This window comes from Lepidochelys kempii, chromosome 2, assembly GCF_965140265.1.
Source record: "Lepidochelys kempii isolate rLepKem1 chromosome 2, rLepKem1.hap2, whole genome shotgun sequence".
NCBI lineage: Eukaryota > Metazoa > Chordata > Testudines > Cheloniidae > Lepidochelys > Lepidochelys kempii.
This window is the reverse complement of record NC_133257.1, coordinates 270,636,098-270,652,931: the sequence shown is the minus strand read 5'-3', so window position 1 is coordinate 270,652,931 and position 16,834 is coordinate 270,636,098. Positions and strand designations below refer to the sequence as shown.

At 61.3% G+C, this 16,834-nt stretch overlaps 1 protein-coding gene across 2 annotated transcripts; it reads right to left on the bottom strand.

The window, feature by feature from the left end:
- Positions 1-720: 720 nt before the first annotated feature.
- LOC140907917 (uncharacterized) lies at positions 721-16,180 on the bottom strand. Of its 2 annotated transcripts, XM_073334980.1 has the most exons (16): positions 15,468-16,179; positions 15,105-15,244; positions 14,881-15,017; positions 13,167-13,319; positions 11,839-12,331; positions 11,509-11,601; positions 10,802-10,889; positions 10,378-10,577; positions 10,068-10,310; positions 6,600-6,698; positions 6,148-6,341; positions 3,054-3,228; positions 2,589-2,745; positions 2,025-2,178; positions 1,325-1,436; positions 721-1,132 (listed from the first exon to the last, which is right to left on the bottom strand). In XM_073334980.1, exons 3-16 carry the CDS (start codon positions 14,965-14,967, stop codon positions 957-959), a joined length of 2,424 nt encoding a protein of 807 aa, XP_073191081.1. In that variant the 5' UTR covers positions 14,968-15,017; positions 15,105-15,244; positions 15,468-16,179; the 3' UTR covers positions 721-956. The 2 variants fall into 2 exon arrangements, with proteins under 2 accessions (XP_073191081.1, XP_073191082.1); XM_073334981.1 differs by lacking the exon at positions 11,509-11,601 and having other exon boundaries at positions 15,105-16,180.
- Positions 16,181-16,834: the final 654 nt, after the last annotated feature.

Sequence of the window (16,834 nt, the reverse complement as noted above, 5' to 3'; positions counted from 1 at the left end):
TCTGCAACCAGGGAGGGGCAGGTGCCCAGCCTGGGAAATGGGAACCCTCCGGGGGCGGGGGACGACAACAAGCTGGCCTGGGGTAGGTGCTGCCCCCACTATGAGCCCTGGGGGGCTGGGACTCAACATGTCACCACCCTCCAGGCTGGGGTCAGGGCTCCCCTAGTCTCAGCCCTGGGGGGGGTGGGCCACAGGGCTCCCCTCGTTTCAGCCCCTGGGGGGCACAGGGCCCCCATGGGGACAGGGCTCCTGTAACTTCAGCAGGACCGAACGGGGAAACGTGCGTCTCCCTCCTGCTCCTACAGAGGCTGGCGTCCCACCTTCACTCAGCCGCCTCCAGGCTGGCTCCCTTGGCACAGACCTGCTCCGCTCCCCTCCTCTCCCCCCTTCCAACAGCCTCATGGCCCAGTGGGGTTGGCTCCTTGGGGGAGGGGGCTCGGTCTGTCCCTACAGGGCGGGCCCCCCATGTGCTGCGGGGAGGGGGCAGCTGGCTCCGCCTCTCTTGGGCAGGGGGGGTTTGCTACCGCAGGTTGAACCCCTGTCTGACAGCACTGAGGCCCTGCTTGCACCGAGCCAGCCCCAGAGGGGGGCTCTGTGGGGCCCAAGGTCAAGGAACGTGGTTTGTAGAGAGTCCTTTCCGTAGGGCTCCCCTCACTGGCGGGTGCCAGAAGCTGGCTGGGAGAGCAGGGCCTCTCCCCAGGCACAGGAGGAGAATTCAGCCAGAGGATACTGCTTTATTCAACAAGCCCCCAAACTGGCCCACGCAGCCTGTGGCAGGACGCCGTGCACCCACGGTGCTGTGGGAGGAGCCTGCCCGAGCCCGGGAGCCCCGCGCCCCCCCCCCCCAGGCTGGGGTGCTGAGCCCTGCAGAGCAGGCAGGCTGGCCCCGGGGCTGCGATGGGGAGGGGCCCCCGGGCGAGCCGCGCAGGCAGGACCATAGGAGGGCGGCGCCAGGCCTAACTGGGGAGCTCCTCGTCTGACAGCTGCTCGGGGGACAGCGTCTGCAGGTGGCTGGCCCGGATGCTGACGATGCTGGGGCAGGCAGCCAGGAGGCTGGCCACGCCGGCCGCCGTCACCCCAGAGCCATCCAGGTTCACCTGAGCGATGGGCACTTGGCGGAGGAAGCGCAGCCCTAGAGCGGAGAGAGGCGAGGGGTTAGCCCGGGCAGCGTGACCCAGCCAGCTGGCATGGGCACCCAGCTCCTTCCCACTCCCCGCCCCCAGAACAGGCCTGTGGCCGGTCCCCCACCCCTTCCCCATGCTGCCCCGGGGTGAGTGGGAGCCCGGCAGCCCTCCCCCCAGCGTCCGGCCTGGCAGGGGCTCACCTCGGTCGGTGACGCGGGTGCGGCTCAGGTTCACCTTGAGGAGCTGTTTGCAGCGGCTGACACCCATCCTCACCACGCTGTCTCCCACGGGCGTGCTTGCCAGGCCCAGCACCTGCGACAGCCGGCTGGCGTCAGAACATGCTGCGCCCCGCGGCCTGCACCCACCCCGCCCCCCAGGCTGAGGGGGCAGCGAGTAACCCACCCAGCACAGCAGCCCTTGCGCCACTCTGGGGGCAGCCAGCCCCTGGGTCTCAGTGTCCATCCATGCCCCACAGCTCATCCGCAGCGCTGCCTGCCTGGGCTCTGGAGTGAGCAGCAGCTCCATCTCCTGGCACGCAGGCAGCAGCCCCAGGCAGGCGTCTTCCTGCCACAGGCACCCCCCAGCCCCTCCCACCTCCGTTGCCATGGGTCACAACCTGGCCTGCTTGGGGGCGGGGTGCCTCAGCCGTTCCCATGGGGGAAGAGTGTCTGAGCCAAGCACCGTGGGGGTGTTGCCAGAACCCACTGCTATGCTGCACCCCATTCGCTGCCAGGGTGCCAGCTCTGCCCACGTGGCAGGAAGCCCCAGGCCCAGCTGGGGCAGAGACTTTTCACGGGGGAAGGGGAGGGGATGCCCGGGGAGAACCCAGGTACCAGCCTTCCCTGCTAGCCCTGGGCAGCTGCAGAGCGGGTGGCCCCGCTGTGTCCCCCCGCCCAGTACCTGCAGGAGGGGCAGCCGGGTGATGCAGCGGGCCACGCCTGCGCTGGAGACAGCGGTCCGATCCAGGCACAGCTCCTCGAGGTGCCGCAGGCCCTGCAGGTGCTGCAGCCCGCAGTCAGTCACCAGAGTGTTGCAGAGCGAGAGCCGCCGCAGCCTGGGGCAGGGACAGGGGCATCAGCGGGGGCTGGCGGCTCCCTCCCCCATGGGGACCTAGTGCTCAGCCCCTCCCCCCAGCGTCACTGCCCCGGTGCAGAGCGCGGCAGCTCAGGGTGTGCACGCAGGTCCAGTGGGGCTCGGCCTCGGGGTCCATCCCGGGGCTTCCTGGAAGCCCACCCTGAGCCCCGACACCACCAGCCCCTGCTCTGCTGGGCTCCTCTCCCAACCTGCAGCCGGGCTCGCCACGCCTCCGAGAACCTGCCCCAGGCCAGCCAGGGGGGCCTTATCCCAAGTCCCAGCACCCAGGCCACAGTGCCCGGCAGACCCCAGCGCACGCCTGGCACCAACCAGGGACACGGGGGGAAGGGTGCCCACAGGGGCTGGAGGCCTCCCTCTTCTCCCAGGCACCTGTGCAGCTGGGGCAGATGGCGCAGCCCCTCGTCAGTGATGTGGGTGAAATCGGTCAGGTCCAGCTCCAGCAGCCCCTCCAGGCGGCACAGGAAGTGCAGGCCGGAGTCGGTGACTGTGTGCCGGCATGGCAGGCTCAGCTGGGCCAGTGGCAGGCCTGAAACAGCCAGCGGGGCAGTGAGTGGCCCTCACCCCATCCTCCCAGACCGACAGCACAGCTCTGGGGCTCCCGCTGGCCCCACCCGCCACCCTGGGATCCGGCCCAGCCCAGCCCCTCGCCCCGACAGGGACACCACACCCCGAGCACGCGAGGGGCCCTTGGGCGGCAAGACACGCCGTGGGTGGCCACAGCACCTTGAGGGCAGGGCCCTGCATGGGCAGCTAGTCACTGCTTCTCCATGGGGCCCGGGGCCCTGATGCTTTTGCCGAGCTCGGTCGGGGACCACCAGCCCAGGGCGCTCCTACCTGAGACCAGCTGCAGGGCCTGGTCACCATCCACGGACTGCACTCCAGACAGGGTGAGCGTGGAGAGGGCAGGGTGGGAGGCCAGGGCCGCCAGGGAGGCTTGGCTCACGCGGGTGTCATCCAGGTGCAGCGTGTGCAGCCGGCTCAGCTGCTGCAGGGCAGAGAAATCCGAGATCTGCCAGAGACCAACTGTCCGTCAGAACCACGCCCCGGGCAACCCTGCCTAGAGGGGAATGGCCTCCTGCCCCATCCCCTGTCCCCAGAGCCAGCCAGGATGGGAGCCAGCACCCCCTGAAGGGGAGAGGCCCCGACACAGGCGGTGGATAGAACAGGCCTACCCTCCCCTCCCCTGAGGCAGCGACCACCACCGGACACCTAGTAGTGGGTTTTAGCGGTTTGCACAGGGAAATCTTTGCTTATTATTATGCCCCACGCAGGTTCCGGGGCAGCTGAGGCAGGGATATGTGATACTCAGCTTCCTGGGTTCAGCAGCGACAGCCCCGAACTCCAAGGAGAGGGCTGCTGAGCCCAGGAAGCTGAGTACCAGATACGGCCTCCTCAGACGCCCCGGAACCTGCATGGGGCATAGTAAAAGCTCAGGTTCTTCGGGAAGAGAGATGAGCTTTTCCCACAGAAAGAAAAGGAGTACTTGTGGCACCTTAGAGACTAACCAATTTATTTGAGCATGAGCTTTCGTGAGCTACAGCTCACTTCATCAGATGTTTACCGTGGAAACTGCAGCAGACTTTATATACACACAGAAATCATGAAACAATACCTCCTCCCACCCCACTGTCCTGCTGGTAATAGCTTATCTAAAGTGATCAACAGGTGGGACATTTCCAGCACAAATCCAGGTTTTCTCACCCTCCACCCCCCCACACAAATTCACTCTCCTGCTGGTGCTAGCCCATCCAAAGTGACAACTCTTTACATAATCAAGTCGGGCTATTTCCTGCATAGATCAAGGTTCTCTCACATCCCCCCCACCCCCATACACACACAAACTCACTCTCCTGCTGGTAATAGCTCATCTAAACTGACCATTCTCCAGGTTTAAATCCAAGTTAAACCAGAACATCTGGGGGGGGGGGTAGGAAAAAACAAGAGGAAACAGGCTACCTTGCATAATGACTTAGCCACTCCCAGTCTCTATTTAAGCCTAAATTAATAGTATCCAATTTGCAAATGAATTCCAATTCAGCAGTTTCTCGCTGGAGTCTGGATTTGAAGTTTTTTTGTTTTAAGATAGCGACCTTCATGTCTGTGATTGCGTGACCAGAGAGATTGAAGTGTTCTCCGACTGGTTTATGAATGTTATAATTCTTGACATCTGATTTGTGTCCATTTATTCTTTTACGTAGAGACTGTCCAGTTTGACCAATGTATATGGCAGAGGGGCATTGCTGGCACATGATGGCATAGATCACATTGGTGGATGTGCAGGTGAACGAGCCTCTGATAGTGTGGCTGATGTTATTAGGCCCTGTGATGGTGTCCCCTGAATAGATATGTGGGCACAATTGGCAACGGGCTTTGTTGCAAGGATAAGTTCCTGGGTTAGTGGTTCTGTTGTGTGGTATGTGGTTGTTGGTGAGTATTTGCTTCAGGTTGCGGGGCTGTCTGTAGGCAAGGACTGGCCTGTCTCCCAAGACTTGTGAGACAGGCCAGTCCTTGCCTACAGACAGCCCCGCAACCTGAAGCAAATACTCACCAACAACCACATACCACACAACAGAACCACTAACCCAGGAACTTATCCTTGCAACAAAGCCCGTTGCCAATTGTGCCCACATATCTATTCAGGGGACACCATCACAGGGCCTAATAACATCAGCCACACTATCAGAGGCTCGTTCACCTGCACATCCACCAATGTGATCTATGCCATCATGTGCCAGCAATGCCCCTCTGCCATGTACATTGGTCAAACTGGACAGTCTCTACGTAAAAGAATAAATGGACACAAATCAGATGTCAAGAATTATAACATTCATAAACCAGTCGGAGAACACTTCAATCTCTCTGGTCACGCAATCACAGACATGAAGGTCGCTATCTTAAAACAAAAAAACTTCAAATCCAGACTCCAGCGAGAAACTGCTGAATTGGAATTCATTTGCAAATTGGATACTATTAATTTAGGCTTAAATAGAGACTGGGAGTGGCTAAGTCATTATGCAAGGTAGCCTGTTTCCTCTTGTTTTTTCCTACCCCCCCCCCCAGATGTTCTGGTTTAACTTGGATTTAAACCTGGAGAATGGTCAGTTTAGATGAGCTATTACCAGCAGGAGAGTGAGTTTGTGTGTGTATGGGGGTGGGGGGGATGTGAGAGAACCTTGATCTATGCAGGAAATAGCCCGACTTGATTATGTAAAGAGTTGTCACTTTGGATGGGCTAGCACCAGCAGGAGAGTGAATTTGTGTGGGGGGGTGGAGGGTGAGAAAACCTGGATTTGTGCTGGAAATGTCCCACCTGTTGATCACTTTAGATAAGCTATTACCAGCAGGACAGTGGGGTGGGAGGAGGTATTGTTTCATGATTTCTGTGTGTATATAAAGTCTGCTGCAGTTTCCACGGTAAACATCTGATGAAGTGAGCTGTAGCTCACGAAAGCTCATGCTCAAATAAATTGGTTAGTCTCTAAGGTGCCACAAGTACTCCTTTTCTTTTTGCGAATACAGACTAACACGGCTGTTCCTCTGAAACTTTTCCCACAGAGTGGCTCAGGGTCTCAGGAGGGGAGACGCAGTGCGGCTACGGCGGCTCTGGCCAGCTCGAGGCTCTTCTGGGCTGGGGGGGGGCTCGGAGCTCCAGCTGCCGGGGGGAGGACGGGGTGGGGAAGGACTGGGGGGCTAGCTTCCCCAAAGGGGGGCTCATCCTGCTGCCCATCGGCCCCGTGCCCCATTCCCCACCCCCAAGCCAAGCAGTCTCCGACCTGCGGCCAGATGGGAGCCAGCATCGCCTAGAGGGGAAAGGCCCCGTGTCCCATTCCCCGCCCCCTGAGCCAGCCAGTCCCCATCCCGGGTGGGATCGCAGCCAGCGCCCTAGAGGAGAAGGCCCCGTGCCCCGCCCCCACTCGTGGCCCATTACCTCGGTCTGCTTGAGGCTGAGCAGCACCAGGCCGGGTGCGTACTGGGGCAGCAGACGCAGCGTGCGGTCTGTGATCCCCGTCCTGTTAAGGCTCAGGTGGGTGAGTGCGGAGGGAGCCGAGTGCAGGAAATCCGCCATGCCGCTATCACTGATTTTGGTCTGGTCCAGAGCCAGGTGCGAGAGGTGCGGGAGCCCTGCGGGGGGGGGGGGGGGGGGGGGAGGAGCAGGTGTTACCTGGGGCAGAGACTGGTGCGGCCTGAGGACAAAGAGCTGGGCCAAGCCACTGTGCCTGGGGTCCAGCCACAAAGGGGGGAGCAGGTGGGCCGCACCTGGGGGGGTAACGAGAGGTGGGAAGGGGCGAGGTCGTGACGCAGGGAGGGAGAAGAGGTGGGAGGGGGCAATGCAGGGGGTGTGGCCCGCCAGACAGGCCAGCCCCCGTGCACGCGCTGTACCTTTAAGGAAGCGCAGGCAGGTGTCGGTGAGCTTGACACAGGCCGACAGGTTGAGGTGCTGAAGTCTCTGCAGGTGCCTCACCACGGATAGGCCCTGGTCTGCAGGGAGAGTGAGGGGACATCAGGGCCGGGGCTGCAGACCTCACACCACCACCACGCTGGAGCCGCTGGCTCCATCCTGCCCAAGGGGCCTTGTGGGAACCTGGGGGGGATCCTGACCAGTGTACACAGGGCTCCCTTCCCACACGGCCAGAGCGCCTCGACCCCGCCGAGAGCACAGAGCCGTGCCCCCCCCGCCTAACAGTATCCCAATGGTCCATGCAGCCCAGGGCCCCGGCTGCAACAGGGGCTTCAGAAGGAGTGAACAGAACAGGGCAGTTATGGAGTGATCTGTCCCTGTAGCCCACTCCCAGCTTCTGGTAGGCAGAGGTTTAGGGACACCCAGGGCATGGGGTTCTGTCCCTGCCCCTCCTGGTTAATAGCCATTGATGGACCTACTGTCCATGAACTTATCTAGTTCTTTTTTGAACCCATTTACACTTTTGGTCTTCACACATCCCCTGGCAAGGAGTTCCACAGGTTGACTGTGCGCTGTGTGAAGAAATACTTCCTTTTGTTTGTTTTAAACCTGCCGCCTATTAATTTCATTGGGTGACCCCTTGTTCATAGAATCATAGAAGATTAGGGTTGGAAGGGACCTCAGGAGGTCATCTAGTCCAACCCCCTGCTCAAAGCAGGACCAATCCCCAACTAAATCATCCCAGCCAGGGCTTTGTCAAGCCTCACCTTAAAAACCTCTAAGGATGGAGAGTCCACCACCTCCCTAGGTAACGCATTCCAGTGCTTCACTACCCTCCTAGTGAAATAGTGTTTCCTAATATCCAACCTAGACCTCCCCGCACTGCAACTTGAGACCATTGCTCCTTATTCTGTCTTCTGCCACCACTGAGAACAGCCGAGCTCCATCCTCTTTGGAACCCCCCTTCAGGTAGTTGAAAGCAGCTATCAAATCCCCCCTCATTCTTCTCTTCCGCAGACTAAATAACCCCAGTTCCCTCTGTCACAGAGTTCCTGGGCGATGCTCTGGAACTGCTCCCCGTGAAGCTAGTCAGGACTCTGGGAGAGTCTCCTTTCTGTGAGCAGCCTGTCTGCAGGACACACAGCTCACATGGCTTCCACCTTCCTGGGTTTGACCTTGGAGCATTCAGCCTCCTCTGCCCCTCTGTGCACTTCCCACAGCAAGTCCGCCCAGGCGGGGTCCTGGGGAAGTCAGAGGGTCCTGCCCCCCAACTCCGCAGTCAGACGGGGCTCTCAGCCAGCCAGGAAAACAGAGGGTTTATTAGACGACAGGAACATGGTCTAACACAGAGCTTGTAGATGCAGAGAACAGGACCCCTCAGCTGGGTCCATTTTGGGGGGCAGTGAGCCAGACAACCACATCTGGACTTCACTCCATGTCTCCAGCCAGCCCCAAACTGACTCCCCCTCCAGCCCCTCCTCCTCTGGGCTTTGTTCCTTTCCCGGGCCAGGAGGGCACCTGATTCCTTTGTTCTCCAACCCTTTAGCTCTCACCTTGCAGGGGGAACGGCCCAGGCCATCAGTTGCCAGGAAACAGGGTGTCGGCCCTTCTCTGTGTCCAGACCCCTGCACACACCTGCCCTCTAGGGCTCTGCAGTGATCATACCCCCTTACCCCACCCCCTAGATACTTAAGAACTGCCTAGGGGAAACTGAGGCACCCCCACACTATTCAGAGGAAACATTAAGAACAGTCCCACTTCGTCACACCCTCAGCCTCTCCTCATAAGTCATGTGCCCCAGTCCCCTAATAATTTTCGTTGCCCCCCACTGGACTCTCTCCAATTTGTCCATATCCCTTCTGTAGTGGGGGGCCCAAAACTGGACGCAATAATCCAGGTGTGGCCTCACCAGTGTCAAATAGAGGGGAATCATCACTTCCCTAGTTCTTGTGTTATGAGAAGGAGTAAACAACACATCCTTAGTCACTGTATCCCCACCAGCCATGATTTTACAGCCCTCTGTCCTCTCCCCCGTCAGTCGTCTCTCTTCTAAGCTGAACAGTCCCAGTTAGTTGGGGATTGGTCCTGCTTTGAGCAGGGGGTTGGACTAGATGACCTCCTGAGGTCCCTTCCAACCCTGATATTCTATGATTCTATGATTTATTAGGTTTCAGAGTAACAGCCGTGTTAGTCTGTATTCGCAAAAAGAAAAGGAGTACTTGTGGCACCTTAGAGACGAACCAATTTATTAGAGCATAAGCTTTCGTGAGCTACAGCTCACTTCCCTAGATGCATATCGTGGAAACTGCAGCAGGCTTTATATATACACAGAGAATATGAAACATATTCTCTGTGTATATATAAAGCCTGCTGCAGTTTCCACGATATGCATCTGAGGAAGTGAGCTGTAGCTCACGAAAGCTCATGCTCTAATAAATTGGTTAGTCTCTAAGGTGCCACAAGTACTCCTTTTCTTTTTATGATTTATTAATCTTTCCTCCTATGGAAGCTCTTCTATCCCCCTCATCATTTTTCTTGCTCTTTTCTGAACCTTTTCCATAAGAACGGCCAGGCTGGGTCAGACCAAAGGTCCATCTAGCCCAGTGTCCCAGTACAGACCCCTGGGGGACTCCGCTATTTACCTCTTGTGACGCAGCAGGAAGGGGGGAGTGTTGACCTGGGAATGTGGCAGGAGAGTTTCAATGGGAGACCTGAGAGCCTGTAACCTGAGCCAGGAGGGGGAGGGGGAGGTGACACCTCTGCCCTGGGAATGTGAAGACAGGCTGCAGGAGGGAGCCGGCTGGGGGGGTTTAGTTTCAGTTTGGGGCTGGGTGGTGGAATGCAGGGAACCCCACGGCTGGGGTCTAAGCTCCCTGCTCCCCCAGAAGGACTTGACTGAGCGGTCCTGGTTCTACCCACAAGCTCTGTTTTAGACTGTGTTCCTGTTGTCCAATAAACTTTCTGTTTTACTGGCTGGCTGAGAGTCACAGTGATCCCAGGAAGAGGGGTGCAGGGCCTGGACTCCCGCACACTCCGTGACACCTCTCTCCACTGTGAACACTGAGGTTACATAGAACGCCTCTTTGTTTCCGCTCTGTTAACCCGATTTATCCTTTACCTGCCTGCACTCCAGGCCTGTGCCAGCTTGGAGTGGGGACTCTTCTGTCATGCACACGCAAGGGAACCTGCCCTGAGAGCCAGGACCTGACGGGGGACACCACAGCCACCCCAGAGAGAGACAGAAAGAGGGGCATGCGACAGCCTGGCCTGCACTGCCCCACCGTGGGCTGCCCGCAGCACTCCATGGACCCGGGGCAAAGCTCCATGGGCCTTCAGGGGCGGAGAGACCCCAGGCCTAGTGTCTGTCCCTGGCCCTGCCCTACATCCTCCCCTTCCCCGTGAACAGTTCTGCCCCAGACTGGCGAGCCAGCCCCACCCCCGCCGCATACCGGTGAGCAGGGGGCAGGAGACCAGGCTGAGGTGCCGGAGGCTCTGAAAGGCCCGCAGCTGGCGCAGCAGCTCGTTGGTGGCGTAGGGGTAGCAGCTGAGGACCAGGCTCTGTATGGGGCAGCCGAAGAAGAGCTCCAGGGTCTTGGGGCGCAGCAGCCGGTGGCGGATCATGTGGGCCAGGAGGCGCTCGGCCAGCGGGGGCGTCAGGGAGGCCAGGCCGCTGCAGTACTGTTTTCGGGGTGCTGTGGAGGAGACACCGGGTAAGGTGCTGGGGGGCACTAGGCTGGGGGCAGGGCCATGGGGCTGTACCTGTCAGCAGAGCCACGGCTGCCCGCAGGGCCATGCTAGAGAGCGAAGGCACGTGGGAGAGGCGGGGGGGTTTCCTGTGCCCTGCGGGTGGGGCCAGCTCCTCTTGGCCCCGCAAGGCACGGTGGAAGCGCTGCTCCGCTGCCTGAGCCACGGCGGCCGGCAGGTCCGAGGGGCCCACACCATGCCCATCGTCTGCAGCCCTGCAAGGAGGAGCTGGGTCAGGCCATGGCCACCGCCCTTGGGGAGAGGTGCCCTCAGCTGGCTCCTCCCCGCGGCCCCGGCACAAACTCCCTGCCCCGCAGCTCACGCCTTGCAAACAGGCCAGCGCTGGATTCCCTGGGATTCCCACGGCCCAGCAGAACTCTGCCATGACCCCCAGGCCTTCTGCACCCCGGGGGTGCTGCCCGCAGCTGCGGGCACATACCTGAGCCTGTTGCCCTCTGCCGGCCACTGGTGCTGCGGCTCCACCGGGCCCCGGCTTGGAGACAGCAGCAAAGGAGCCAGCCCTGAGCCTGCAGATCAGAGCAGATTACGTCAGCGGAGGGGGCAGCCGTGCCGGGAAAGGGGCCAACCCCATGGGCAGCCATCCCCCAACCGTCAATCCTGGAGCTCCTGGCACCTCGGCCCCCATTAACCCAGCTGGCATCTCACTGCAGGGCAGGGAGCTGTGGGCACTCCTCCTCCCAGCACTGCCCTGGGACCCTGGGGGACCCAGGGCAAGCAGGCGCCCTCGTGCCATCTCCCGATGCCCATGCAGGGCTGACTGCGATGCCAGTGCAGAGGTGGAGTCTGCTGGGTCCTGACGTGCGAGCAAAGGCCCTGGCACAGTATGGTGCCCACTGGCCAGATAGATGTGGTGGGACCAGGCCGCCCTCCCCATCAAAGGCCGGGCTGCCTTTTAACACGCTGCGGGCGACGGGGCTGTTACAGCCAGAGCAGGCACTCCCCTGGCACGGGCTGGGCTGCAGAGCCCCCGAGGGATCCCCGACAGTGCAGCCCAGGACTCGGAAACGCCAGGGGCCTCCCCCACACCGACAGTCCCTGCTCTGGAGCCTGTGCCCTGTCCACGAGGCTCTGCCCCGTGCATGCCCTCCGGCCCTGCCCCACCACAGGAGGGAGGGAGATGCTGACCTGGAGGGGACAGCTCCTCATCCAGTGGGCTGCACCCAGTGGGTGCTGCGGGCTCTTGCTCCGGATCCTCTAGTGTCAGCCGCTGTCCCTGGCCTGTGGGAGGGACAACGGCAGCTACTGCAGGAAGGCTCATGCTGCCCTCTCCCTGCGAGGGGAGGCCAGAGCCCGCTTCTCTCTCATCTCCCTGCCTCCCACAGAGAGAGGGGGCAGGCCAGGCAAATGGCAGCCCACCCAGGAGTCCCCAGAGCCAGGCCCCCCAGCCCCTCACAAGCCAGGTGGGCACACGCCTCCCCAAGGGCCCCTCCCCCGACCAGCAGGCTGGCAGCTTACCCCAGCGATGGTGCGGTGGGGAGGTCGACTCCCAAAGGCCATGGACCCCAGGTTTCCCTGGCACCACCCTGCGCGCAGGGGAGCTCAGCGCCAGCCGCAGCTCCTCGGCCTCTGGGAACATCCCTTCGGCCATGGCCTGCTCCAGCACTAGGCCCAGGGTCTCGCCCCGGCCCCAGGCGTGCTCCTCCGTGGGCAAGGCCTGAGGCCCGGGAGGCTGCAGGGGCCCGTCTCTGGCCTGGGGGGCTGCCAGGGCGCAGGTGCCTGACGGGAGGGGCTCGGTGGCCAGGACGCACAGGGTGGCGCTGGGGGTCAGGCCCAGAGCCTGCAGGCTGCAGGACAGCTCGGCCGGGCCGAAGCGGCGCTTGGGAAAGCCCTGAAGGAGCGTGAACGGCGGCAGGTCAGGGTGCAGAGTCGAGAGGTGCTGCGTGACGTCCTGCAGAAGGTAGTTGGCCGGGAAGCGCTCCCGCAAGCACTGGCCCGAGGGCAGGCGGATCTGGGGGCAGAGAGAGCCCAGGGTGAAGCACAGCATCCCAGGCCCAAGGCACTGCCAGCCCGGCTCCGTGCCCAGACAAAACTCACTTGAGGCCAGGAGATGAGACCGTACTGGCTGCTGCCCCCTTCTCCCCTCAGAGCAAAGGAGGGGGCAGCACGGGGCTCAACTCCTGCCCCCTCCACCTCCTCCTGCCAGGCCATCAAGTGCAGGGTAAGATGCAACCACCTCTGGGGTGGAACACGAAACCTGCATGTACGGGGTCACTGCCCCAGCATTGCAAGGACACCGGGGTGGAGCATCAGTGCCCGCGGGCCAGGGCAGTGAGCAGAACAAAGCCCCGTTCAAAGCAGGGCTCCAGACAGCAAGTTAGACTTTGGCCAGGCTCCAAAATCAGCATCTCAGCTGACAGGAGACCTAATGAGCACAAGGGGTCAGGCCCGGCTTTGTGTGTCTGCAATACGGCTACCATGGCCCTGGGATCAGCACTGACTCCAACAGGAGAGCACCCCCCCTGCACAGCCCCCCCACCCCCCCAGGGCATTGGGGCCGGCGCTGACTGAGGGGAGAGCACCCCCTGCTGAGACCCCACTCAGCTCCAGGTTTTCTCTTGGAGTCTCCTGGAGGCGGCGGGATGCAGCCCAGGGCAGGATGTCCCTGGCAGGATCGTGCTCTCAGGGGAAGCCGGAGGTTTTGCGTATCCAGGGAGGGGCTCCCTCTGGGTGGCAGCACCTCCTCAGCCCTGGCCTCCCCTCATCAGAGGAGGGGCTGGAGCAGGGCCCCCAGGGACTTAGATCCTCCGGCCAGACCAGCTCTGCAGCAGGGGTTCAGGACTCACCATCAGCAGGCACTGCCCGTCACTCGCCAGCTGAGCTGGGCCCTCCGGCCTGTGGCCCTGGGCAGCCGGGCGGTCTGGCTTCTGGGCCCGCTGAGTCTTTGCCTGGAAGCTTTTCCGGTCGTCAGCGATTCTCTGCAGCACCAGCTCCCGCTCCTGGGGGAAGAGGCTGGGCATGACTGCTGGGAGCTCCCTGCTGGCACAGGAGCAGCGCCCAGCACCTCACCCTGCTCCACCTCGCCCTGCCTCAGCGGGGCACGGCCTGCGGCTGAGGGGCAGAGATGCAGCCAGAGACTCAGGGGCTTCTCCCAACCTTGAGTCTGCAAAGCCAACTGCGGTCACCCCTCTGGCGGGCATGGCCGGCCACAGGAATCATAGAATCGTAGAGTATCAGGGTTGGAAGGTGTGACGAAGTGGGACTGTTCTTATTGTTTCCTCCGAATATTGTGGGGGTGCCTCAGTTTCCCCTATGCAGTTCTTAAGTCTCTAGGGGGTGGGGTAAGGGTGTATGATCATTGCAGAGCCCTAGAGGGCAGGTGTGTGCAGGGGTCTGGACACAGAGAATGGCCAACACCCTGTTTCCTGGCAACTGATGGCCTGGGCCCTTCTCCCTGCAAGGTGAGAGCTAAAGGGTTGGAGAACAAAGGAATCAGGTGACCTCCTGGCCTGGGAAAGGAACAAAGCCCAGAGGAGGAGGGGCTGGAGGGGGAGTCAGTTTGGGGCTGGCTGGAGACATGGAGTGAAGGGTGGTTGTCTGGCTCACTGCCCCCCAAAATGGACCCAGCTGAGGGGTCCTGTTCTCTGCACCTACAAGCTCTGTGTTAGACCATGTTCCTGTCATCTAATAAACCTCTGTTTTACTGGCTGGCTGAGAGTCACGTCTGACTGTGAAGTTGGGGGCAGGACCCTCTGGTTTCCCCAGGAGCCCTGCCTGAGCGGACTCGCTGGGGGAAGCACATGGAGGGGCAGAGGATGCTGAATGCTCCGAGGTCAGATCCAGGGAGGTGGAAGCTGGGTGAGCTGTGTGTCCTGAAGACAGGCTGCTCACAGAAAGGCGACTGCCCCAGAGTCCTGACTGGCTTCATGGGGAGCAGTTCCAGAGCATCTCCCGGGGACTCCGTGACAGAAGGGACCTCAGGAGGTCATCTAGTCCAACCCCCTGCTCAAAGCAGGACCAATCCCCAACTAAATCATCCCAGCCAGGGCTTTGTCAAGCCTGACCTTAAAAACCTCTAAGGAAGGAGATTCCACCACCTCCCTAGGTAACGCATTCCAGTGTTTCACCACCCTCTTAGTGAAAAAGTTTTTCCTAATATCCAACCTAACCTAAGGAGCAGCCGGAGACTCATAGATTCATAGATATTTAGGTCAGAAGTGACCATTATGATCATCTAGTCTGACCTCCTGCACAACGCAGGCCACAGAATTTCACCCACCACTCCTACAAAAAAAAAAAAAACCTCACACCTATATCTGTGCTATTGAAGTCCTCAAATCGTAGTTTAAAGACTTCAAGGAGCAGAGAGAATCCTCCAGCAAGTGACCCGTGCCCCATGCTACAGAGGAAGGCGAAAAACCTCCAGGGCACTGGAGACACTGCGGGCGGCAGCGCTGGGAGCAGACGGCACGTGCCAGGAGCATCCAGGGCAGCTGCCCTCCGCCACCCTGCTCCTCTCAGTCCCACACGCAGACCCTCCCTCCCAACCACGGCACTCACCTTCTGCTTGTTCTGCTTCTCGGCTTTGGCCTCCCGAGCCAGCTGCTCCCGCCGCTGCTCTTCCAACTCCTTTCGGCTTCCCTTCATCCTGCAGCTGTGCCCAGCCTCGGTCCCAGGCCACCGAGCGGAGCTGGGCCCTGGGGGCGCAGAGAGAGAGAGTGATGGAGCCGCCCCCGCAGTCGCCTGCCAGGGAGAGGAGCCAAGCGGGGTAGGGGGGCATGCACCTGGCAAGCTGTGCTCAGCACCGGGAGCCTCTGACCCCACAGGCACCGCCTGGAGCTTGGGAAGGTTGAAAGCTGCAATTGCTCCTCCTGGCTCTTTGGGGGGCGCTGTCTGGAGCCGCTGCCCCCTCTCCTGAAGTAACCTGCAAAGCACAGAGAATGAGGGGGGAGCTGAGGACCCCCAGCATCGCTTCTCCCGCCCATTGGCCTGTACACCCTGCAGGCGGCTTTAGGGCCAGCTGTGATTGGCGCCTGCACCCTTGAGCTGAGGGGGCTAGACCGGCTCTGCACCCCCACCCTCTCGGATCAGCCACCTCCCCGCTCCTGCTGTCAGTGATTGGGCCAAGCAGAGGGTCTTGTGCTCACTGGACGGGGGTCTCCAAGCAGTCACTCAGGTGAGGAGAGCCCCGGCGGCGGGGGGCCTGGATTTGCTGCGACGAAGGACGGCTCAGCCAGGCAGCTGCCAAGGCCTCTGCCAAGGGGGCTCAGGCTGCAGAGCTTGCACATTCCCACAGGCCGGGAAGACAGCACGGGGTTACCACCGAGAGCGGGCGACATTCACAAGAGCTGCTCTGAGCACGAGTCACAGAAACACCTTCTCCTTCAGAAACAGCGGTGCCCCAGTGTGGTTTATTACGCCTGTAAATGTCTGTTCCTTCTCTGAGTCCTGCGGAGCCCCTGGCGTAATTATATCATGAGGCATGGAGTTCCACAGGCTAACAGGGCATCATGTATACAAGTATTGCTCTCCCACGATTTCAGCCTTACAGGATGTCCCCTCATCCTTGTGTTGTGAGAGGGCAAACAGGAGCCCCCCCATCCACCCCCTGACCCATTCGTTGTTCTGTATCCAGTCATCCTGTTCCCGTCTACACCGAGCAGTCCCAGCCACTCATGCCTGACAACCCACCTCTCGCAAAAAAGCGTCCAAGATCTTTAACGAGCACAAGGCAAATGGCCAGGACATCAGCTCTGCACAGCACCTGAAAGATGGCGTCCCGAAGCCATGCAGTGCCCTCTAGCCACACACTGCTGGAGACTGAGGAGAGAGAGCCTGCCGCCGAGCCCCCGCCCCACTGCCCGCAACTGCTGCCCCCCGCCGAGTCCCCGCTGCCCCCCCCGCCCTGCTCCCCACAGCCCCTGCCCCCGGCCACGCCCCTGCCCCGCTCCTTGTGACCCAGCGCCCCCCACCGAGCCCCCGCCCCACTCCCCCAGGCACCCCCTCCCAGCCCCCACCCTGCGGCCCAGCGCCCCCTAGCACCGCCCTAGGACAGTGACTGAGGGCAGAGCACGATGCAGCTCCTGGCGACTCCCGGCGGCAGGCTGAGGCTGGCTCCCGGGCAGCGGGCGGCTGGGCCGAGGGGCCAGGCTGCTCCCCAGGGCAGCGGCGCCGTGCCCCACAGGCTGGTGGGGACGCGGCCACTCACCATTCTGTGGCCTTCCTGCAGGCTGAGGGAGCCGGCCTGGACGGCCGCGCGCGCCTGCCCCTCGGTGAATCCCATTTTCGTAGAGCGCCAGGAGCAGGTCACCCAGAGTCTGGGGAAACACAGCACGGATGGGTCACGGTTTGCCCCGTGTTTGTGTTGGGGCCGCACCTGCCCCCGAGTGGGATGGGGGCAGACGGGGCGCCCCGGGGGGGGTTACGGGGCAGTAGTGGGGGGGGCAGCGGGGCGCCCGGGGGGGGGTTACGGGGGCAGTAGTGGGGGGACAGCGGGGCGCCCCAGGGGGGTTAC

Excerpts from the sequence above, each read along its gene's own strand:
- LOC140907917 (XM_073334980.1), bottom strand. The coding sequence starts at position 14,967 with ATGAAGGGAAGCCGAAAGGAGTTGGAAGAGCAGCGGCGGGAGCAGCTG. Across the intron at positions 11,602-11,838 it reads CCCACCGCACCATCGCTGGG|GCCAGGGACAGCGGCTGACA; the intron begins GTAAGCTGCCAG and ends TCCCTCCCACAG. Across the intron at positions 1,133-1,324 it reads CACCCGCGTCACCGACCGAG|GGCTGCGCTTCCTCCGCCAA; the intron begins GTGAGCCCCTGC and ends TCTCCGCTCTAG.